Source organism: Tripterygium wilfordii, chromosome 17 (assembly GCF_013401445.1).
Source record: "Tripterygium wilfordii isolate XIE 37 chromosome 17, ASM1340144v1, whole genome shotgun sequence".
Taxonomy (NCBI): Eukaryota; Viridiplantae; Streptophyta; class Magnoliopsida; order Celastrales; family Celastraceae; genus Tripterygium; species Tripterygium wilfordii.
This window is the reverse complement of record NC_052248.1, coordinates 3550687-3575897: the sequence shown is the minus strand read 5'-3', so window position 1 is coordinate 3575897 and position 25211 is coordinate 3550687. Positions and strand designations below refer to the sequence as shown.

The 25211-nt window shown below is 36.9% G+C and overlaps 2 protein-coding genes across 3 annotated transcripts; both read left to right on the top strand.

The window, feature by feature from the left end:
- Positions 1-5158: 5158 nt before the first annotated feature.
- Positions 5159-11055, top strand: LOC119982507 (polygalacturonate 4-alpha-galacturonosyltransferase-like). 2 transcript variants are annotated; one of them, XM_038825935.1, is made up of 11 exons: positions 5159-5410; positions 5502-5665; positions 7456-7490; positions 7586-7645; positions 7770-7904; positions 8034-8097; positions 8190-8236; positions 8408-8742; positions 8850-9207; positions 9332-9913; positions 10261-10536. In XM_038825935.1, exons 2-11 carry the CDS (start codon positions 5515-5517, stop codon positions 10534-10536), a joined length of 2043 nt encoding a protein of 680 aa, XP_038681863.1. In that variant the 5' UTR covers positions 5159-5410; positions 5502-5514. The 2 variants fall into 2 exon arrangements, with proteins under 2 accessions (XP_038681863.1, XP_038681862.1); XM_038825934.1 differs by lacking the exon at positions 5159-5410 and having other exon boundaries at positions 5515-5665; positions 10261-11055.
- Positions 11056-19291: 8236 nt separating this feature from the next.
- On the top strand, positions 19292-21809 carry LOC119983171 (subtilisin-like protease SBT1.1). The gene has a single exon (XM_038826869.1). The coding sequence runs from the start codon at positions 19312-19314 to the stop codon at positions 21598-21600; it is 2289 nt and encodes a 762-aa protein (XP_038682797.1). The 5' UTR covers positions 19292-19311; the 3' UTR covers positions 21601-21809.
- The last annotated feature ends 3402 nt before the right edge of the window (positions 21810-25211 follow it).

Genomic DNA, 25211 nt, shown 5'->3' with positions numbered 1-25211 from the left:
GTGGCGGGTATTCATCATTGGTGCTTTCATTGAGAGTGCACGCACCTGCGTGTAGGCCCGTGGACTGGCACTATCGTAGGCGGGCCTACCCCAGAGCCCATTCCTTTGTGGAGTTGGGTTAGCAGACAGTGGGCCGTGTCCATTGTGGGCGGGTTGGAAAAGAGAAAAAGGCCGTAAAAAAAAGAGAAAGAAAAAAAGGCCGTTATAAGTAACTTGGAAAGCCCTAGATCCACTGGACCTGGCAAGGCTATGTGACCCTGGCTCGCAAGGCTTGGGGCGGTAAGTGGGCCGTATGCCGAAATGGTACAGTCAAGGCCATGCACGAGGACGTGCATGCTCCCAAGGGGGGAGGATTGATGAGAATCCCACATCGGAAGATGGTGGGTTTGGAGTCTAGCTTATAAGGGAGGACAAACCTCCTATTGTCAACCTGGGTTTTCAATAGAGAGTTAGGCCCAAACTTGTGATGCTAGACTTGGGCCCCCATCCCGTGTGGCGGGTATTCATCATACTCCCCTATCCATAACTCTCCCTCTATTAACTCTATTCTACTATTCATTTTTCAGTCCAAGCAAGCCCTAAGTACTCTCGTCACTTTTCTAGACACCACTTGGTCGTCCTCCTCCTTTCATTGGATAGACTCTGTGTGTGCCTCACTCTCTTGCTTTAACACATGTAACTTGTAATAAACGCCAATGCATATGTAACTTGTCAAAACGCAAAAGAGGGTGCCGATTTAGATCTCTCATATAATTTGCCTTTTGTACCTTGGCATTTGATGAGTGCCTAAGATTCTTCATCGTCGTCGTCGTCGTCCGAGCCTTTATCCCAAAAGTTTGGGGTCGACTACACGAGTCTATGATAACATCATTAGAAATCCACCACATTTATTTGTTTTCTCCATTCATTTCTATCATGGATCATACATTCATCCACTTCTATTAAATTCATATCATTTCTTATCACTTCAAGCCATATCTTTTTAGGTCTACCTCACTACCTCCTACTCTCTCCTATAAAAATTCTCTCATTCCTCTTCACTGCCGCATTGCTATCTCAATGTTGGATATGTCCATATCATCTTAACCGATTTTTTCGTAACTTATCTTCAATAGGTGTTACTCCTACCTTAAATCTAATAATCTCATTTCTTATCCTATCTTTCCTAGTGTGACAACACATCCAACGAAGCATTCACATTTCTGCTACACACATTTTTTGGATATGTTGTCTTTTTATAGCCCAACACTCAGAACTATACATCATTGTAGGACGAATAGTTGACCTATAGAAATTTTCCTTTAACTTTAAGGGAATTCTCTGGTCACATAACACCTCGGATGCACTCTTCCACTTATTCCACTTGTTTTTAATCCTATTAACTACATCATCACCTATGTCACCATCTTCTTGGAAGATCGATCCAAGATATTTAAAAGCCTTACTTTTTGTTACTTCTTTCCCATCTAGTTTAATTTGCTTGCTCGTTCCCTAGCTTGCCCACTCTTACTAAACTTACATTTCATATATTCTATTTTAGTTCTACTTAGTTTAAATCCTTTAAACTTTAATGCTTGCCTCCATATTTCAAGTTTTGAGTTAATTCCCGATATTGTCTCATCCACTAGAACTATATTATCCGCAAACAACATACACCAAGGTACCTCACCTTAGATATGTCATGTGAGTTCGTCCATCACTATAACGAACATGAACGGACTTAGTTCCGACCCCTAATATAATCCTAGTGTGATGGGAAATTTTCCTGTAACTTCTTCGATAGTCCTAACACAAGTTACGGGTCCTTCATACATATCTTTAATCATAGTGATATAGCTAGTCGAGACTCCTCTCTTCTGTAAAATCCACCACATTACTTCCCTAGGCACCCTATCATATGCCTTCTCCAAATCTACAAATACTAAGTGGAGGTCTTTTCCCTTTTGTCTATATTTTCTACAAGTCCCCTTAGTAGACATATCGCATCCGTTGTGGACCATCCTGACATAAAACTAAATTGATTTTCAGTTATCGTGGATACCGATCACAATCTCCGTTCCACAACTCTCTCCCAAAGTTTTAATGTGTGGCTCATAAGTTTAATGACCCTATAATTATTACAACGTTAGATATCACTCTTGTTCTTGTATATGGGTACTATAGTGCTTCTTCTAAGAGTCTAAACACCTATATACTATTTTTTTTTTCTCAATGCGATTGATCTTAAAGGTATTTTTCTTAAGTTTACTCTGTGGCCTTTTGACAACATTTTGCTTAATAGGGTGTCACAAGGTTGAGCAAACTAGCTAACAATTAACACAATTGGCATATACCCATGTACATATTTTTTGTTCTTTCTTCTTCTTCAAATAGGAAACGAAAAGATAAGCTAAATGGGAATACTCATATAGCAGTAAAAAAAGTGGCACATCAAGCTTCTATCAAGTGGGTTACAACCACCCAAAAAGCCAACTCTAATAGGGAGGGAGGTGGCTAGGGCTTTTGCCATTTAAAGAAAGCTATGATGGGGGTGAGTAAAACTCTTCAATGCACCATTTTCCATTTCTTGCTATAATACCCTTCATTGTCAACTGAGCCATCACATCTTTATTTGCACTAACTCACGCTGTGTGTGTTGTTTGCTTGTAGCGAATACGGAACAAAACAGTACACAGTCAAATGGAGACTTTCTTGGCATCATATTCTCCGTCTCTTTCTCCCCAAAATTTTCAATTCATCTGGTGCTCACTAGCCCTTCAATGATGGTTAATTTTAGAACATAACAGTAATTGCTAAAACATAAATATATATATATTTACATCTTGCCAGCCTTGTAGTATGGGTCCATTGGTCTGTACAGCTCATGTGGTTTCAATTCTCTATGGAACTTCTACTTCTGCCTTACCCCACAATGTTGTGAGATTGGCTCATGAAGTGCCAATTTTGAAGCATGCCATGACCATTTATATCTTTACTGACGTGATCCATGAAAATATGAAGAATATCAACGGTGTTATAATATATTTCATTTCCAAAGTAAATAACACAAGAACAGAGAACTACCATTACCTGAAATATTTGGCATGTTTACATTTGAGTATTTGACTTGAGAACAGTGGGGCTGAAATGCTGAATCAAATAATCCACTGCTAACTGACCTGTCTTCAATGGAAAATAATCCAATTGAATCTACATCAGTGATCATTCTGAGAGGCCCTCACAAGAGCTTGGCTTGGCCTTGCAAACAATATACAATGGGCCTGTATCAAAGAATCAGTACTGCAACCACATTCAGATTCATTCATGGGCCATAAGGACAACCAGCGCATCATGATAGTTCCATGACAAAACTCAAGCACAAAGAATATGTGCATGAAAAATGACTTGTACCTGCAATTCATTGTTAACAAAAGCAAAATAACAAGTTGATAAGATTCCTCTGACCCATTGCAAGAGTATCTGTCCAGTTTCTCCAAAGGATAACGCACCTCCCAGTCTCTTTCAATGCCATGACATTGTTGATGTGAACAGGGTGAGCTAAACTGTAATCAACTTGCTCAGCTCTTCCTACTAAAGTGGCCCCACACTATATTTGGCTACAATATCAACCACGTTGCGATAAGTCCACCTTTTCTTTTCTCTAGCTTCAGCTTCAAGGGAAGAGTATGCCTGTTCACATTTTCTGAGGAAATGCCCTTTACCAAATGCTAAAAGAACAAGAGCATCTGTATTCATTTCCACAGACCAGTTGACAAGGCTCATGTTTCTTCAATCCCTTTCCCATTAAAGTCATTTATCTTTTGCATCAAAAAGAATTCCGAGAGTTACATATCAGGTTTCACACCAAAATAAATCAGTCCTACCACTTTTTGAAGAAACATATAGTCCCAAGTCATCCAAGCAAAGCTTTGAGCCTCTGTTTCTCATGGAAGGCCCCCAAGAATTGAAATGTTTGCTTTGTGGAATGGTCAGCTGATTCTGGTACCGGTGCCGGCGTGTGCACAGTGGAAGGAGAGCATTGACAACCGGAAATAAGTTTTGGGTTTCCCTTCAATGACTTTGGGTATAGGGTTTTGGATGTGATGATGATGTTGGTGCAGTTGGTTCTCCAAATCGCTCTTGCTTTACAGTTTGCAGTGAATTTGGAGAGGAAGAGGACAGCCCTGCATTTGGATTCCCTTGCATTTCCGGGCCTATAAGTTTAGACTATTTAGCTGGGCCAGCATAAATGAGTTTTCGGGCCAAGGCCCAATTTCCGTTCAAAATCAGAAAATCTCATCTCATTCTGGGAGAGGAGCAGCCAGGAGCTTCCGCAAGAGAAATGGCGGGAGCAGCAGAAGGATAAAAGAGACAAATGCCTGCATAGTATTTTATGGGGTCATTGAGTTAGACAGCCATGATTAGTCTTCTTGGCTGATTAGGAGCTGTGGTCGCCCTGCTTGGCTGAAAAGCGTTTACGGGAACCCCAAGCTAATGGGACAGGTGCTTGCAACTGTGTGTTAATTGCCGCATGGCCTTGTAAGCATTGTGTATTACTGATTTGTGGTGCATTTGTGGGCTTAATATATGGAATTACAGGATGGAACTTTTCTAGGTGTGATTGTGTGAACTTAACCATCCATTGGTATGAGTTTATCATTGAGTTGTGTTCCATATGTATATGCAGATTGGAGATTATTTGAACATTGCGATTCTGTAGGAAATCTCTGCATTACCAAGTACCCCTCTGGTTGTTGTCATTACCATGTTGGTTTCTAATTCCCATATCCTGTATTAGATAGATCCTTTCTGATGGATTCCGACATATAAACATTGGAATCTAGTGTCGCTGTCACAATTTCTTCGCCAACCAAAATATCAGAATTGAATTTCTGTTCTTATTCTCATTTTCATTCTCACGACTAACCAAAAAAATCATTGCGACAGACTAAGTAATTTGATTGATTTTATAATGTGCATTTGTCGAATTTAAAAATGATTTAAATATACAGATGATTTGATAATATTGTCGGTTGTGTTCGTGTGGGTGCCAGACTGGCCGTGAAAACGACGTCGCCCCTATGCATGTTGTTGCAATTTTGCAAAAAAGTAGAATTAAAAAAATAGAAGCCCCCAGCCACACGCCTGATTATATATAATACGATATATTGTCTCTCTCTTGTTCGGGCGACGAAATTAACGGGCGTCTTGCTTTTTTACTGTGATCAAGCTCTTCCTCTCTCTCTGCATTCTCCTTTCGGGACACGCTGCTACGCCTTCTCTTCTCTCTCTTCAAGCTTTGGATTATTTCAAAACACTCTCTCTCTCCTCAGTGTCTGTTGCTGATGCCTATCAATGGAATACCGTTAGCATACTTAGCCATCGGAGACTCCTGTCAATTTCGCAAGATCTCGTCGCAAAAAATCCTCTCGTAATTCTAATTTTACTCGCGCTCGGTGAAGCGAATTTGTCTGTGTTTTTGCAGTGTCGGCGAACTCTTTTTGTCTGCGGTGTGATCTCAGGTTTTGAGAGACAATGGCGCTGAAGCAGGGTTTATTCGGGGCGCGATTCCGTAGGACCCGAGGTGGTGGATCTCGATTGTCTGTCGCACTTATCGTTCTATTCACAGTTCTCGTTCCGTTTTTTTTCTTTGTCCGTCGGGGACGGCATTTGATTTCTGCGATTGGTTAGTTCTCTGCATTTCAGTCCTTAATTCTTCCCGTTTCGCAATGTCTGTTTGTATATCTCGTTATTCTGTGGAGACTTACGTTTGATTTAAATTTGTTTTGCTTCTGTTTTAAATTTAAAAGTTTTCGTTCATATTGCATGCTAAATCTTTGGGTGGTGGAAGATAAGCATAACTATTTGTTGGCGTAATAGTAAATAGTTGAAAGTAGTATTTGATTCACTGAAAATTTCAAATTAAGTTATGTGGTTTACTGATTTGTGAATACAAGATGAATGTGTATGTAGTTTGGATGGCATGTGTGAATTATGATAAATAGTTGAAAGTAGTATTAGATTCGCTACTGGGCATGTTTTTTTAAGTAAGCAGTTTTGACCAAAAATCATTCATCATAATAAACCCAAGTAATTAAAGCCTTTAATTTGTGGGAATTAAGTAACAACAACAGTAGGAAGTCTGATAATTGCCAAGAATAAGTTGTACGAATAGATATTTCATAAAAATGTGAAAAATCATAATCCATCTTCATCCTTACATATGCAGAGCTGCCAGTTGGAGTTGATGTGGTTAAAATTTTGTGGCTAATTCTGATGCTATGTAATTTCTATTAATTTGGAAGTTTTCATGTATAAAGCATGAAATGCCTGAAAACGTAAGTGCCTGGTTTACTATTAGTCACAGGGTTTGTAATTGTAATTGAAAGAGGAATACATACTTACATAGTGAGCAGGAAGAAATGGGAAGACAAAAGAAAGAGGGAGTGGGAAGTTAAATCTGATATGATTGTGTTTCTTATTGTCCTAGTTTTAGTTTCTCTGATAGGTTATGTTCCTGACCTACATGAACCACAACGTGTCTAACCTAGAATGCATCGATGGACAAGCCGGTATAACAATAATTCTTTTTCATTTGATTCATAACTAGGTCAACTGGAGTTCCATGATCTCATCCTAGTATTCGTCAGGATATTTGATATTTCAAATCTATAGTAAAATGTTTTTTGAGTGGAAAGTTGATACTTGATAGTCCACATTTCTTTGGCTAAAGCTAGAACCCTCTCTAGATACACTTTTCTAGTCTGCAAGAAGGCCGCTATTCTTTTGGTAGTTGTGGGAAAACCTTTATATTGATTATAGATTATGCCCAGACTTGCTGGTCATCCTTTGAGGCTTATATCATTTTTTGCATGTTTTCACATTATAATGTGCTCTTCTAGAAGGGGTATACTATGTATGGCCATCATATACTGATGTTTATCACCGTTTTTGACTTGTTTATTCATCATTCCAACTAAATTCTGTAGTGGTTCAGTCTGCTGTATGTTGTCATTTTGGGAACAAAAGCGTATTCTAAAACAGAACTCCTGCTTCTGTTAGGGAATGTATTAAAGTGCTTTTTCTTAGCCATATCCCAAATTTTTCCTAAAAAAGGTATGTGTTCTGTACATAGCCAACTGCCAGCATAGTTTTTCCATGCCCAACCACATAATCTTTTTATACTATTAGTGAATAGTGTGAATTTAGAATGAAACAAATGGTGAATGAGAATCCACGAAGTAGTAGATTCTCACTGTTTCTTTTTATGGATTATATAGCCAACCCAAAATGTTTGGGAATCAGACTATGATCATGATGATGCAACTATCATTTCTATCTTAGCACTAACAATTTACTTGATATATTCATATCACAGCATACAATAAGCAAAAGAAAAAGGAAGATATTTTAAATTTCTTTCGTGCTTTATGGCTGGGGGTCTGTGTTTTAAATGGACTACTGTTATTTGTGCAGATAGAAATGAGATTCCAAGTGGTTCTGGTAGACAGGTAGGTGGTTCACTGTGCCTTTTCAATCCTGTTTTAGATGCAGATTATTTGAATTTTGATTTACTGTTGATATAACAACCGATGGAGTTGTGCAGAATATGGATTGGAGAGAAAGGCTGGCATTGCAACATGTGAAATCTTTACTCCCAAAAGAGGCAAGTGAAGTTTGGTGATGGCTTAGTTAAGAGCTACCCATAAATATTTTAATTCCAAGAAGTACTGGAAGCTTTGTAAAAGAAAATTTCGACAATTATCTGTTCCATTAAACTACCTTTGCAGGTTCTTGATGTTATTGCCGCCAACACTCCTGATATGGGGCCGTTGAGTCTTGATTCTTTTAGAAAAAGTAATTTGTCATCATTGTGGAAAATTATTGGTTCAGAGACAGCTCCTGAAATTTATGCCACCTATGAGGTCTGGATAATGTTGTATAATAGCTTCTATATAGTGCTTTGCTCTATCATGAACATCTTAATGCTGTAAAATCGTTTTCGACATATATTTGCTGATTTATTGATATGTTTTGGATTTTGTTTGTTGAAGCCAAACCAAAAATCTGCGAACATCAAGCAAGTGGCAGCTAAAGGCCGTGGCAGCAATCTCTCTGGTGGGATTATCTTTCTTACTTGCTGTTTTCTTTTGTTTATGGTTTCTTTCCTGTAGCATTTTGTCTGATGGCTGTCTAAATGTTCTGAGCAGATGACCATCCGCAATTCATTGATACACCCGCAAAGCAAGCTCGAAGGGTAATTATGAACCTTGGATGTACTAATCATTTTTTGCCTCTTTTAATATCTTGTGACGGTGCAACAGTTGGTTTTGGAAATAAAGGAGATGTACTTTATTAAGTTTTAGCATTTGCTAGTGTTACTGTATCACTTCCTTCAGGTTTAAAATTTCCCACCTTGACTTCACAGAACTTGAGAGAGAAACGACTTGAAAAGCGTGTAGCTGAGGTGGAGCAACGCGATGAGGAAGCAATTGTGAAGCTTGAAAATGCGGACATTGAACACTCCAAATATGTTGATACGGCATATTTAGGGAAGTACAATGCTTGGAGGAAAGAGAATGAGAATGATAATTCCGATTCAACTGTACGTATGATGCGAGATCAAATTATAATGGCACAGGTATACCTAAGTATCGCAAAGGAGAAGAACAAACTCGACTTGCACCAAGAACTACAGATTCAGCTCAAAGCCAGTCATCGTTCCCTTGGGGAGGCAACAACTGATGCTGATCTACATCACAGGTTAGAGATTATGGGCTTGACTGTGATCTACTGTCTTTTCTGTATTTCTTGCATTCCGTTATCATCATTGCATTTTCTTAATCGGTAGTGCACATGTTATATTTCAGTGCAGCTGAGAATATCAAATCTATGGGCCAAGTTCTGTCAAAGGCAAGAGAGCAATTGTACGATTGCAAGATGGTCACTGGGAAGCTCAGAGCAATGCTACAAACAGCTGATGAGCAAGTTAGAAGCTTGAAGAAACAGAGCACAATCTTGAGTCAGTTAGCTGCCAAAACGCTTCCAAACGGAATCCATTGCTTATCTTTGCGCTTAACCATAGATTACTATCTGCTTCCTCCTGAGAAGAGAGTGTTCCCTAAAACTGAGAATCTGGAAAAGCCTAATCTTTACCATTATGCACTCTTCTCTGATAATGTCTTGGCCGCTTCTGTTGTTGTCAACTCAACAATCACGAATGCCAAGGTAATGTGAACGGTCTTCCATGGCAGTGACTTGAATGCTACTTGTGTCATTTTTTGTAATTTTTCACATCTTGCCGCTATTTGTCCAGAGATTTTGACTGAATTACTTTGTGATGGTAATGTAGGACCCTTCCAAGCACGTTTTCCATCTTGTGACTGATAAACTGAACTTTGGAGCAATGAAAATGTGGTTTCTGTTGAACCCACCTGGAAAAGCTACCATTCATGTTGAAAATGTTGATGACTTTAAGTGGCTTAACTCCTCGTACTGCCCAGTTCTGAAGCAGCTTGAGTCTGCTGCAATGAAAGAATACTATTATCATCACACGTTGGCCGTTACAACTGGTTCTGGAAATCTGAAGTATCGAAACCCAAAGTATCTGTCAATGCTTAACCACTTAAGGTTCTATCTTCCGGAGGTCTATCCCAAGCTGGATAAGATATTGTTTCTTGATGACGATATTGTTGTACAGAAAGACTTGACCCGGCTGTGGTCTGTGAATCTCCATGGGAAAGTGAATGGCGCAGTGGAAACATGTGGTGAAAGCTTTCATAGATTTGATAAGTACCTAAACTTCTCAAACCCTCTTATTGCTAGAAATTTTGATCCAAATGCATGTGGATGGGCATATGGAATGAATATTTTTGATCTTAAGGAGTGGAAAATGAAGAATATTACTGGTATATATCATATGTGGCAAAGCGAGGTTAGTTTTTTTTACCTCTTCTAATTCATGTTCTGTTTTCTCATTCTGCATACACTTTCCACACATTGGCCTATAATTGATTCTGTGGGTTGAGATGAACAAGTATGCCCTTAATTTGGAATCTGTCATCTTATATTTCTTTTGTACTGCTTAGAAGGCACTGCTTTATTGTTCCATTTATAATCGTTGTACTGACCATTGACTTACCTGAGGATCCTGTATATTGTTGTTTAAATGTTTAAAATGTGTGAGAGTAATACTTGTTGGTGTCGTACCCTGTTTAAAATGCACCACCAAATGAGGAAGTCAGTGAGCTGATTCTTTTCTTTCTCCTTGGGTGATTTTAGAATGAAGATAGAGTCCTTTGGAAGCTAGGAACGCTGCCTCCAGGGCTGATTACATTTTATCGTCTGACACATCCACTTGAGAAGTCATGGCATGTGCTTGGTTTGGGCTACAATCCAAGCATTGATAGGTCAGAGATTGAAAAGGCAGCAGTTATCCACTACAATGGCAACATGAAACCATGGCTTGAATTAGCAATGACAAAATATCGGTCCTACTGGACCAAGTACATCAATTATGATCATCCTTACCTTCGCAACTGCAACCTAAATGAATGAACTTGATGAACACCACTGACGATACACCGAATGTTCTATGTTTCAGCCTCTTCACCCCTCTCCAACCCAATTGGAAGTTATACCATAGATGATTCGTTGCACAGATGGGATGAGGTAAAAGAACTAATCTGATGCTTTTGACTTCCTGCATCCACATTGTTTATTTTTCTCTGTAATTCATTAACATAGCCCCACCATTGCGTATCTATGTCAGCATTGTTAACATGTAACAATGCCCTACAATTTTCCCCTTCATTATTGGTAGAATTACAGGCAATATATGAACGTGAATTTTCCGTATTCTTTGAGCAAGGGCTCGAGTGCTTTGAATAACTTAATTTGCTAGGCGGTGTTATTCTGTGAACTAAGAGCATCAACTTTTATCTTTCAACAAATATTTAGGTTCAAGGATGACTGTTAATTGAATGTGTAACTTTATTGTTCTTAGAGAAATATATTGTACTCTTATTTTTCAAGTATTCTTGCAATCCATTCAAGTGTGCTCTTACTTAGTCTGAACTCTGAACAATGATTTGCATTAACATAAACAAGTAGAAGCATCTCTCTGTACAAGTCCAAATTGATTCTGGTGTTTTTATTTTCATGGACTACATTTATGTTTTTTTTGCTTATTTCCGTTTTGTTTGTAAAAGCACTACACTATGTAAGAGCAATGGTGGTGCATTGCTTTGTGGTTCTACCTTTATCTCTAGCTAATTACTATATACTGAGCAAGACTTATCTTGGCCGACTTGTCCATTCGACTTTTTTTGTGGTTTCTAATTATTTTTTCTTGTATCCTAGGTTAATGGGAAAAAAACAAGTTGGGTTCATGGTTATGAATCAATTCTCAAGTGTTGTTATTTTTTTTTTAATGTTAGGAATTTTTTTTTATCTGGTATATTATAAGAATTCTGTTTTCCTTTCAATTTAGAAAGAGATTAAAGCAGCAAATATGGAAGATTTGTCCAAAAAAAATTATGATAACTGAGTATCTGATTGTATAGGTTACATTATTGCTCTTTATGTGATCTACAAGTTTCTTTTACAGTGACCATTCTTTCACCATATGCAACCTTTTGCGTAATCAGCCCAACCACAAACAACCCACAATGTATACTTTGGCCCAAACCAGTGAGTTCTATGTTTTATTGGCACACACTGCCCAGTGGCCATGATACGCTCAACGAAAGCATCAATAGCTAAAAACTTTGTAAGATGGGTTTGCAATTTTGCATTAGTGGACCTCTTTCCAGTTTTCCACCAACGTGAAAAACGAAAAGCTAACCACGCTATAACTAGTCCAACTTGCTATGGCCCACTCGGGTGATCTCCAGGTCCAAACCACCACCATAAGCTCTGGCCCATTGATTCCACGTCTTGTTTGCCATGATAAGCTCTGGCCCATATGTTTCTTTAATCAGTAATAATAGAGATCCCAACAATTGAGTTGTACACATATAATTTCATGTATATTATGTGAGAAATGTGGAACCCATAAATTCACTTGGATATTGTGTATCCAACTTAACAGGTGGAGTTCCGCTCATTAATTTTTGATTTTTAAAATTCCCAAAAAAATTTACCAAAGGCGTCCTTGATTATAGCATCCACGCCATGCATTTTATGCCTTTTCAAATCTTCTCTAGGAATGTGACCCATCATAAACCACTCTTCAAACTAAGAAATTCGACAAATGATTCATAAGATTAGACTTCTCTTGCCAAAGCCTGATAGACACTGACAAAGAGTATTCCAAGAGCTCCATTATGGATACTCTTAATGATTACTGTAGACAGTTTTTTGCTTTCTACTCAGTACACTTTTATTTTGAAGATGAAAGTGCTTTGTCCTATGAAGCAAAGACATACAAAAGTTGCATACTTTAAGCTGGATGACTTTCACTCTCTATTTATGCAAACTTTTGCCTTAATTTCTCACAACACTAATGTAATGATTATCAAAAAAATAAAAAAAACAAATACTCGCCTTTGGAGGTCGAGATGAGCAAATGAAACTGGGACACCATTGAAGATTCGTGTTCTTTGTCCTATTTACAGTTAGGACAATGTTAGAGGCACCCAAAATATGACCCTCAAAAGTCTCTCAAATTTATGTGACATTAAAATAATCATTGATTAAAAACACACATATAGGACCCACTTCATATCTAACACTCCAAATTAAAAGAGAGTCTTTTGGGAGACACTTTTTGAGAGTCTCAAGCATTATTCTTACAGCTACCATGATCATTCTTTCTGTTTCTAGTCTTCATGGCCAGAGTATCATTTGCTTTTGTAGAGAAGAATACATATATAGTTCACATGGACCACACAAAGATGATGGCCTCAAATCCCCAACAATGGTACAAAGATTTGATGGATTCCGTCCATGACCTATCAATTAAGGACCAAGAAACAACCCCCACCTGACCTCCTTTACACCTATGAAAATGTTGTCTCTGGTTTTGCAGCAAAGCATTCCACCAAACAACTTGAGTCCTTGAAGAAAATGGATGGCTTTCTCTATGCCAATCCTTATAGAAAGCTATGTCTACACACAACTCACACTCCTCAGTTCCTTGGCCTGCAAGCTGGCAAGGGACTATGGAGTGCCCCCAACTTATAATCTTCTGACGTGGTGAATATTGGAGTGGTTGATATTGGAATTTGGGCTGAACACAGCAGTTTCCATGACTCGGGCATGCCTCTAGTGCCTGCTATGTCTATCTGATCGAACACATCGACGTTAGAAACACAACTCCGATACGTAAACTTCGAGCCTCAATTTGAACTTTAAAATGTTCGAATCTCCAAATTATTAGACACAATACTGTGGGTCTTAGAGTCTTATTTCAAACTCCACAAAGAGCATCTCAATTAGAGCCCGAACGAGTGAGTTAAGGTTGTCCGAACACATTGATATCATGCGCAAACTTTCTACTTTATTTGACCTTTAAAATGTTCGAATCTCCAAAAAAGTATTGGACACAATTATATGAGTCTTTGAGTCTTCTTTCAAACGCCATAAACATTGTCTCAATTGGAGCTTAAACGAGTGATTTATGATGATCCAATCAATCACACTGATGTCAACAAAAATTATAAGTATGGAAACATGGTCAATATAAAAATATTTTAAAAATAAATCATATTCACTTATGGACCTTATTAGTTAAAAAAAATTAGAGTGAACCTATTGACGTTTGATTTGAGGGATTTATTACTAATTAATCCTTGATTCAATTTCGTATTATCTCTCTTTCATATTATTTCAAATAAATAGTTTGGGTCCATATTATGAAAAATAATAAAAAATATACGTTCTTCAAAATTTATAATAGTTGATGTTAGGAGAGGTCAAAATTTTTGTTTAGTCCATATCTTTTTTTTTTAATATAATATTCGGTCACAAGCATACATTTTAGAGTAATGCTACATAGTTTAGCCCAAAATATGATCCTCATTTTAAAATAAATTAGCATTTCTACTCCTTTTCAAATCCTCTCTATGAATGGGATCTACAATAATCACTCTTCAAACTAGAAATACTACAATGTTTACTCTCTAACTCTCTCCAAAAAAAAAAAATTAAATTTATTATTCAAATCGAAAATATATAAATAAATTAACGAATAATATACAATTTATGCATCTTCGTCAGCAAACAAATTCCACAAATGGTTCATAAGATTAGACTTCTCTCACAAAATATGATCCTCATTTTACCCAAAATCTTTGGCACGTGAAATAGTAATTAATTATAAACAAATATGTAAGGCTCGCTTAACATCGAGCAATTCACATTGATTTGGGGGTAAAATATAGGTTATATTTTGGGTTATATCATTACTTGTTTCCTCCCTTCTATTTGTCTATATGCATTCCACAGGATTCAATTGTAACCCTAAAGAGTAAAGAGCACAATTATCAAAGAAACATGATTAACTCATAACATATCCATTCCATTCTTATTTATATTGTTTACAGAATATATATATATATATGAATTCTCCTATGTGGAGCAAAAAGTGTGGACCTGGACCAAAATCCAATAGTTGTAATCAATCACAACATAAGTGGGGGCCACACATTTATTATGGGACCCACCACATCTATGGTTAAAAAACAAGTCCACAAACTTTGTCCACACTTTTGGTCCACATAGGAGAATTTCTGTATATATATATATATATATATATGAAAATTCTCAAGTGAGGGATCCCTCACTTTATTTAAAATGAGGGATTCATCTAACACCATTCATTATATGTAAGTGTGGCCCTCACATGTGATGGGACCCGTACATAAATGGTGTTAGATGGATCCCGCATTTTAAATAAAGTGTGGAATCCCGCACCTGAGAAGCCTTCTATATATATATATATATATATATATATGGTTTCTTTTGGAGCTATAATTGACGATTCTTCCATGCTTTGAACGCAAATTTGACTACTTTTGAACGCAAATTCCATGTCAGGCTGACTTGACTTGTACACGTAAAAGCTTTCCTCACATCTACATTGTGAGGATATAGAAACAAAAGTAACACAAACATAAAATGATTGGTTGTTTGAGAGAGCTTTAGAAGAAAAGCTTTAGTAATTTAATCACCTTTAATGATGGGTACGTACAGTGTAATGAATAAAATCCAATAATTTAATCTTTGGATGCTATGGCCGTGGGCCATTGACCCGCGTCATCTCGTAGTAACTTCGGACTTTGGAGTTTGGAGTAATGTCATTGAGAGAGGAATACTACTTACTAGGATACATGACCCATTTCCACTTCCACTTCCACCCACGTGAAAACGCAAGCTATTCCAACTTGTTTGCCATCATAAGCTTTGGCCCATATGTTTCTTTAATCAGTAATAATAGAGATCCAAATAATTGAGTTGTAAACATAGAATTTCATCCGTATTATGTTGGATATATAAAACCCACAAATTCATTTGGATTCTGTGCATCCAAATCAACAACCAGGATACCAAATGTTAGAATTTTTATCATTTTTGTTCATTAATTTTTGATTTTTAAAATTCCCAAAAAAATTAACCAAATACATACTTGATTATATAGCATTCACGTCATGCATTTTGCGCCTTTTCAAATCTTCTCATAAACCACTCTTCAAACTAAGAAAATGCTACAATTCTACTCTCTAAAACCCTCTCCCAAAATAGGCTCAAATTTAATATAATAAAACACATATTTCTCAATTTCTATTTAAGATTACTCATGTAATTTATCACGACGATAATACAAATAAATCTATTATTTAAATTGAAAATATATAAATAAATTAACGTATAATATACAATCTAGGTATCTTCGTCAGCAAACAAATTCCACAAATGGTTCATAAGATTAGACTTCTCTCGTCAAAGCCGGGTAGACACTGATAAAGAGTATTCCAAGAGCTCCATCGTGGATACTCTTGATGATTATTGTAGACAGTTTTTTGCTTTCTACTCAGCATCATTTGCTCTTGTAGATAAGAAAACATAGATAGTTCACATGGACCACACAAAGATGATGGCCTCAAATCCCCAACAATGGTACAAAGATTTGATGGATTCCGTCTATGACCTATCAATTGAGGAGGAAGAAGAAGACGACAATCCAACACCACCTGACCTCCTTTACACCTATGAAAATGTTGTTTCTGGTTTTGCAACAAAGCTTTCCACCAAACAACTTGAGTCCTTGAAGAAATTAAATGGATGGCTTTCTCTACGCCACTCCTGAAAGAAAGCTACGTTTACACACAACCCACACTCCTCAGTCCCTTGGCCTGCAAGCAGGCAAAGGACTATGGAGTGCCTCCAAATTATTAGACACAATTATGTGGGTTTTAGATTCTTCTTTCTTTCGAACTCCACAAAATGGCAAAAACATCTCAATTAGAGTTTAAACGAGCGAGTTAAGGCTTTTCAAAAACACTGATGTCATGCACAAACTTTGAGACTCTATTTGATCATTAAAATGTTCGAATCTCCAAAAAAGCATTAGACACAATTATATGAGTATTCTTTCGAGTGCCATAAAAATTGTCTCAACTAGAGCTCAAACGAGTGATTTATACCTGTCCAATCACACTGACGTCAAAAAAGATATTTAATTGTTGAAATTTAGAATTAAAACAGGGCTTAAGGGAATTATGGTTTATATATAAGATATTTTAAAAATAAATCATATCCACTTATGGTCCTTGAGTTTAAAAAAAAAATAGAGGGGAACTATTGGAATAAAAATTTGATTTGAGGGATTTATTGTTAATTAATCTTTTATTAAAGTGATTCAATTTCGTATTAAGTCTCTTTCATATTATTTCAAATAAATAGTTTGGGTACATAATGTGAAAAATAATTAAAAAAAAATATACGTTCTCCATACATTATAATATTTGATGTTAGGAGAGGTCAAAATTTTGGTTTAGTCCTTATCTTACTTTTTAATATAAACACATATGTAAGACTCGCTTAACATCGAGCAATTCACATTGATTGGGGGTAAAATATAGGTTATATTTTGGGGTTATATCATTGTTTGTTGTCTCGCTTCTATTTGTCTATATACATTCCATACTATTCAAATGTAACCCTAAAAAGTAAAGTGCACAATTACCAAAGAAACATGATTAACTCATAAGATATCCATTCCATTCTTATTTATATTGATTACACAATATATATGGTTCTTTTGGAGCTATAATTGATGATTAACCTTGCATGATTTCATATGAGAATACAAAATTTGGTCACTTTTCAAAGCAAATTCCATGTCAGGGTGACTTCACTTGTGCACGTAAAATCTTTCCTCACATCTACATTGTGAAGATATACAAAACAAAAGTAGCACAAAAAATAAAATGATTCGCTGTTTGAGAGAGCTTTAGGAGACATGCTTCAATAATTGAACCACCTTTAATAATGGTGTACGTACATTGTAGTGGATAAAATCGAATAATTTAATCTTTTGATGCTACGACCGTGGGCCATTGACCCAACGTGATCTCGCAGTAACTTAGGACTTGGGAGTCATGTCGATATCTCATTGAGAGAGGAATGCTAGGATACATGACCCATTTCCACCTCCACCCTTTCACGAAAACAAATCCAACTTGCTATGGGCCATTGACACGAGGCCTTGTTTGCCAATTACTCAATGAATAATGCTTGAGACCTTTAAAAAGTGACTCCTAAAATATTCTCATTTAATGTGGAGGGTTATATGTGAAGTGGGTCCTATATGTGTATTTTTTAATCAATGATTATTTTAATGCCACATAGATTTGAGAGACTTTTGGTGATCAAATTTTGGGGGTCTCTAACATTGTCCTTACTTAATTAGTGCTTGGTAAACTTAAATCACAATCATAAGTTTTATTAAAGTCGTCATTTGTTAAACAAACCTCTTAGAATCTTACATTTTTATAAATACACCAAAAGTACACTAAATCTAGAACATTTTCAAAATACACTCCAAACCATAAAAACAGAGGATAAACAAGGGTAGAGGAGAAATCAAATGTCTCAGTACAAAATTGAAACCCATCTTGGTACCCAGTCACTATGCAAGTGGAAAGGAGGGCAACGAACAAAGTAATAAAATTAACGGAAGCTTGATCAAGGTATGATCTCGTCCCAAATCTCTTCATAACAGGTCCAAGACTGAAACCCATCTTGGTACCCAATCTCAAAGGATAACATGCAAGCGTTTCACTAGTTTGAACATAGTAACATTGACTCAGTATACCGAGACTCAAAACAACATCCATTTTTTTAAATAAAAAAAATTGAAGCAATGAAGAAGAGTAAACTTAAGAGCTAAGGGCAACTGCAATGGTGCCCTATTTGCTGGGCTGGCCCGGTTCCACCTCTATTACACAAAAAGTCAAGCCAACCACGTCTCTTAACACAGTCACATCAGCAAAACATATCTTTCAATACAGTCACATCAACAAAACACAAATTTCTATACATTATCCCTTCTCACCCAACATGGAGGCCAACAACATAAGCATATGTTTTTCTTCAATGAAACAGAACCAGAAACAAAATCAAATAGGAGAGAAGAAAAGACATTATTACCTCAAGCATCCACGATCAAGATTATCAGAACCACAAAAATCCGAGCAGAAGTACTCACTAGTAGATTCCGAAGACGAGGAGTAGAGTTCGGAGGTCAGAGAACGTCGGAGAAGCACTTCAAATCGTGGTCTGCAGCAAGATCGATGACATGCGAAATGGATTTCACCTATGGGGTTGAGGCAGGGGAGCTCGTTACTCTGTAGTGGAAGAAGGTAAGAAATAGAATGAGCCTATGGGGTGTTTTGAGACAAACCCTAAAACAACACGTGATCAATTGAAGTCGGGGTGTTTTTAATAAAAGTAGGGGCGTGACTAAAGTTTACCTTAATACTTAGTATAGGTGTAATTCCGGGTGGGTACTCACTTTGTGATTTTTAGAAATCTAGCTCGACCAAATTTTTTTGATAATTTTATATTTTCAAATTAATTTAATAATATATAATTTTTATGCTTATAATATTATTAAAATATATTTCGATATTTTAATATTGAATAGAGAGGATATAGTTATGATTTTTTAAAATATAATAACACTCCCTATCGAGGTCGAAAATGCTCCACTTACCTTCTATTTGCCTATATAATATAATTGTATGCTTCTTTGTGCTACATATTCCATACTTCTCCATTCATTCTGGTTGAGGAAACGTGAGAGCTACAAACAAATCTGCAGCTACCATGATCTCCAGAGCATTCTTTCTGTTCTTAGTCTTCATGGCTGCAGCATCATTTGCTCTTGCAGAGAAGAAAACATACATAGTTCACATGGACAGCACAAAGATGATGGCCTCAAATCCTCAACAATGGTACCAAGATTTGGTGGATTCAGTCTATGATCTATCCATTGAGGAGGACGAAGAAGATGACAAAACACCACCTGACCTCCTTTACACCTATGAAAATGCTGTTTCTGGTTTTGCAGCAAAGCTTTCCACCAAACAACTCGAGTCCCTGAAGAAAATGGAAGGCTTTCTCTATGCCAATCCTGATAGAAAGCTAAGCCTACACACCACCCACACTCCTGAGTTCCTTGGCCTTAAATCTGCCAAGGGACTATGGAGTGCCTCCAACTCATCTTCCGACGTGGTGATTGGAGTTCTTGACACTGGAATTTGGCCTGAACACAGCAGTTTCCATGACTCGGGCATGCCTCCAGTGCCTGCTAAATGGAAGGGCGAATGTGAGAAGGGAAAAAGGTTTTCACCATCAAATTGCAACAAGAAGCTGATTGGGGCGAGATATTTCTACAAGGGGTATGAAGCAACTTACGGAAAAATTAATCAAACGATTGATTATTTCTCCCCTCGGGATAAAGATGGCCATGGGACACACACTGCCTCAACTGCGGGAGGCAGTGTTGTAGACAAGGCAAGTTTATTTGGTTTCGCAAGTGGCTCAGCAAGTGGTATGATGTACACATCAAGAATTGCTGTTTACAAAGCGCTGTGGAAAAAAGGTGGTGTAACTGCTGATTTACTGGCAGCTATCGATCAAGCTGTTACCGATGGTGTTGATATACTCTCTCTCTCTTTGGGAGGTGATGCTTTGCCTTATTATTTGGATGTTGTTGCCATAGCTGCATTTGGGGCCATCCAAAAAGGGGTATCTGTTGTATGCGCTGCAGGCAATGACGGTCCATCTTTCTCCACTGTAACCAATACTGCGCCGTGGCTCATGACAATTGCAGCTAGTTCTGTAGATAGGAGCTTCACAGCAACCGTCAAGCTTGGAAATGGCCTATCGTTTCAAGGTTCATCACTATCTCAAAGCAAAGCAACCAAGCACTTACGGCTTGTGTATGGAACGACAGCAGGTGGTGAAGGAGCGGATTATTGTATTCCTGAATCCCTTGATCACAATCTTGTCGAAGGAAATATTGTATTGTGCCATAGTGGGAAACATCCGAAATTTGCTATGGGAGAGGCAGTGAAATTAGCAGGAGGAGCTGGAATGCTGCTACTCAATACTGAATCCAGAGGCGAAGAACTCCCTGCTGATCCACACGTTTTACCAGCCATTGCTTTAGGTTTCTCAAAAGGTGAAGCCATAATTAAATATTTAAAATCATCTCAAAAACCGACAGCATCCATTATCTTCGAGGGGACTTTGTATGGTACTCGTGCACCGATGATGGCAGCGTTTTCATCAAGAGGACCGAATATAGTTGACCTTAATGTGATTAAGCCAGATGTGACTGCACCGGGAGCAAACATCTTAGCTGCTTGGCCGCCCGTAGTAAGCCCAAGTGAGCTCATGGGTGATAAGAGAAGTGTTGAGTTCAATATCATTTCAGGCACCTCAATGTCCTGCCCCCATGTCAGCGGCCTAGTTGCACTACTAAAGTCAATTCATAAAAATTGGTCTCCTGCTGCAATTAAATCAGCCCTCATGACAACTGCTTATACTATGGACAACAAGAAGACTCCCATCGCTGAATCATATGATTTTGAACCAGCAACACCTTTCGCATTTGGTGCGGGCCACGTAAATCCTGAAGCTGCTGTTGATCCAGGCCTTGTGTATGATATTACTGGAGAAGAGTATCTACTCTATCTATGTAGCCTAAAATACACCCTTTATCAGATCGCTGCAATATCAAGAGGAAATTTTAGATGTCCAGAAAAGTTTGCTCCTCAACCTGGTGACCTGAATTACCCTTCCTTTGCAGTGAATTTTGAAGGTAAAGGAAGAAATGTAAGCATGACGTACAATCGAACATTGACTAATGTTGGGACACCAAACAGTAGTTACATGGTGCACCTGGAGGAACCTAATGGAGTTGCTGTAGTTGTAAAGCCCAATACATTGAAGTTCGAAAAGTTGGGCCAGAAATTGAGCTACGAAGTTACCTTTATTGGGTACGAAACCGTGGAAGATCCGACGTTTACGTTCGGTTCTCTAATGTGGGTGTCTGGAAAATATGTCGTTAGAAGTCCCATTGCAGCAACTTTTGCTGTAGTTATCTAAAAATGTTGCCCTTGTTAAGCTGGATGATTTGAAATAAGAGAGTGTCAAAGAAAATTAAGGTTTCCTTGTAATGAAATGTTTTTGTTAAGGAGTGCTTAATGCACAGTGTGCATTTCTTTTTATGTTTAGATGAATGTCCTTCTGGTGTTTGTAAGTTAAGTTGTATTACGTGAGTTGCAGCTGTAATGAAGTTACAGTGATGGTGGTTTCTACAATTTATGTTTGCTTTCCGTTGCTTATATTTCAAGCAAAGGAAGCCTCTTATTGTGACAGAGAGCAAAATACTGTGTTTGTTTCTATGAAGAGCAAAATACTGACATGGCAATCGATAAAACCGAAACTGTTGGAACCCACACAAAAGAGTTCCACATTGGAAAAATGTGGAGATGGTGAGTGACTTATAAGGTGAGTGTTAGGACTCAACTCTTTGACATGGCTTTTGAGTAAGAATGGGTCACCCAAATACTTGTCTTGTAAACCCAATTGTAAGCCCATGTAATGTGGGTTCCCCTAATGTCCAAAATGTCAACAGAAACAACAAATTCATTCAATCATCCATGTATGGAGAAAGTAATGGTCTGTCTGCAAAGAAAGCTTCCAAGTTCCCCACCGCATGTTTCGCTACATCCTTCAAAGATTCCGGTGTAAGTACTGCATTATGTGGTGTCATCACAACATTGTCCAATGCAAAGAGCTCCTTAGGAACATCAGGCTCATTCTCAAACACATCCAAACCAGCACCCCAAGCTCTCCTTGAGCTAAAACGTAAAATTATGAGTTAAAACGTAAAATTATAAAAATACCCTTAAAAACAGAAAATAACCTATTTGAGACCCAAAACCATGGAATTTTACAAAATGAGGGTGGGCCAGAGTACGGAGCTCCATTGTTTTTGGATCTTGGGCCTTCTTCTTGTAGGCTTTAGCTCTTTATAGTTTTGGGCCGTTCTTTGTTCGTCTCTTTTATGTATCTTAGTCTAGTTTATAATGTGGCCCATCTTTGGCCCAATTTCATTTACTTATTCATTTGTATTTCATTTATGTCTTGTCTTTGTACTGTGCATGACAGTACAAGTTTCTCTGTTGTCTTCTTCTTCCTTTCTCATCGACCTCCTAGTTCTTCTTGATCTTGATCTTGCTCCCCTGCAAACACTCAAAAGACTTTGTTGATGCAAAGTATAACACAAGTTTAAAAATTATAAATAAATTAATGACAAGTGTCGTCATTTTATTGCTTAATAACACGTTTCTGCCACATTAATAATAATAAATAAAATACATTTCATATATTTAACAGCCACATCAACACTGTTATAACGAAAATTAGTATGAGGGGCTTGTTTAGCCCAACATTCAAAGTGCAATGGCCATTTAACCCGAAACAAAGTCTAAAAACTTTATCGATCATTTTTCAAAAGTACATTGACCATTCTTTCACCATAGACAACCTTTTACATAATCAGCCCAACCACAAATAACCCACAATGTACTTTGACCCACCCATGAGTTCTATGTTTGATTCGCACACACTATACTCTCAACGAAACGAAAGCATCAATAGTTAAAACTTTACAAGTTGGGTTTGCAATTTTACATTAGTGGACCTATTTCTAGTTTTCCACCTACGTGAAAAACGAAAAGCCAACTACGCTAACAAGTCCAACTTGCTATGGCCATTCGCATGATCTCCAGGTCCAAACCACCACCATAAGCTCTGGCCCATTGATGCGACGTCTTGTTTGTAATCATAAGTTCTGGTCGATATGTTTCGTTAATCAATAACGATAGAGATTATTTCAATAATTGAATTGTATACACATGATTTGATGTGTATTATGTGAAGCTCACGAATTCTGTTACGATTTTTATCATTTTCTTTCATTAATTGTTTTGAAAAAATTTACAAAGAATTTACCAAATACATGATCCCTTGATTATAGCATCCACATGTCACATGCCACATGCATTTTACTCATTTGCAAATCCTCTCTATGAATGGGACCCACCATAATCACCGGTAATACAACTTTTAGTCACTGAAATTTGGGTCAAATTCCAATTCAGTCACTCAATTTTCAAATATTTCAATCTAAGTACTCAATATTTAAAATTGTTTCAATCTGATCATACGGGCAGATTTTCATCATTTTGGACAGTCAAACCGGTGATGTGGAATTTCAAAAGTCAAATTAGATTGATTTTGCTAATGTGGCATTGAGTGGGAGATTTCTTATATTCTTTTAAAAAGAATTTATAATAACACAAAGACAAAATATATCCAAAAAATAAAAATAAAAATATTAAATTTATCTCCTTATCTTCCTTATAGACTTACATAGAGCATTATCATTGCCCAAATTTTAGTGACTAAAAGTTGTATTACCCCCACTCTTCAAACCAAAAAAAGAATCTACTTCCACATGCTTTTTTGCCTGTGATGAAATACTCACGGGTAGTATGTGTGAAGTGTTGTTTATATATTGTTTGAAGTGTTGTATATATGCTTATCAAAAAAAAAAAAAATTTAATATTGTAAAACACATATTACTCAAATTTAATTTAATAAATAAATATATTATTTAAATTGAAAGCATATAAATAAATTAACAAATAACATACTATTTAAGCATTTTCGTCGACAAACAAATTCCACAAATGGAGACTTTAATATTTCATTGGTTGTTCGATTATAAATCCGGCCAAGACGGGCTGATATATGTACTATTTATATTATTATTGCTTTACAAACTGTCAAAAAACAAAAGCTGTATGATATATTGTATTTATGGGACCTATCTTACTCCCCTCTAAAGCACTCTTTGCAATTAAAGGGGGTGATGAAAATGACACGCATTCAAAAAGTTGGGCCCTCATTTATAATGTTTTAAAATATCAGTTGAACCGAAAATCGGTGGGATCACCTGTACGATTTAATAAACTATCAGTGAAATGCCGGTCTAGTTAGATACCGATTCAACCTGTCGATTTCAGGTATGAATACCTGTTGTCCAATTTGTAAAATTCGAAACCAAAAAAATTTCAGTAAAAAAATAACAAAATATGAAAATAAAAGTTGAACATAATTGAGATTTAAATGGTTATGTTGGACTTGGACTTTATATTTATATGGTTATGTTGGACTTTCTTATAAGGATGTTTGTTATTTTGAGATTGAGTTTGGTAATATTGTGTTTAATTTGATATTGAGAGTGTTATTATTGTGTTTATTACTTTATTTGGATGAATTTTAATTTATAGTATTTTTTCTAATAATTTACAAGTCTTTTATAATTTATTATGAATTTTCAAAATTTTAATTAATTAAATCAAATCGACCGGCCGGTTGAATCGGTTACCGATGACCTAACCGGTACGAATCCCGACATTTAAATCCATTATAGACGTCTCTCGCCAAAACCTGATAGACACCGACAAAAAGTATATTCCAAGAGTTCCATTGTCGATGCTCTTAATGATTATTGTAGACAGTTTTTTGCTTTCTACTCAATACTTTTGAACATGAAAGGTGCTTGTCCTATAAAGCCAAGACATACAAAAGTTGGTTACTGTAATCTGGATGACTTTCACACACTCTATTTATGCAAACTTCTG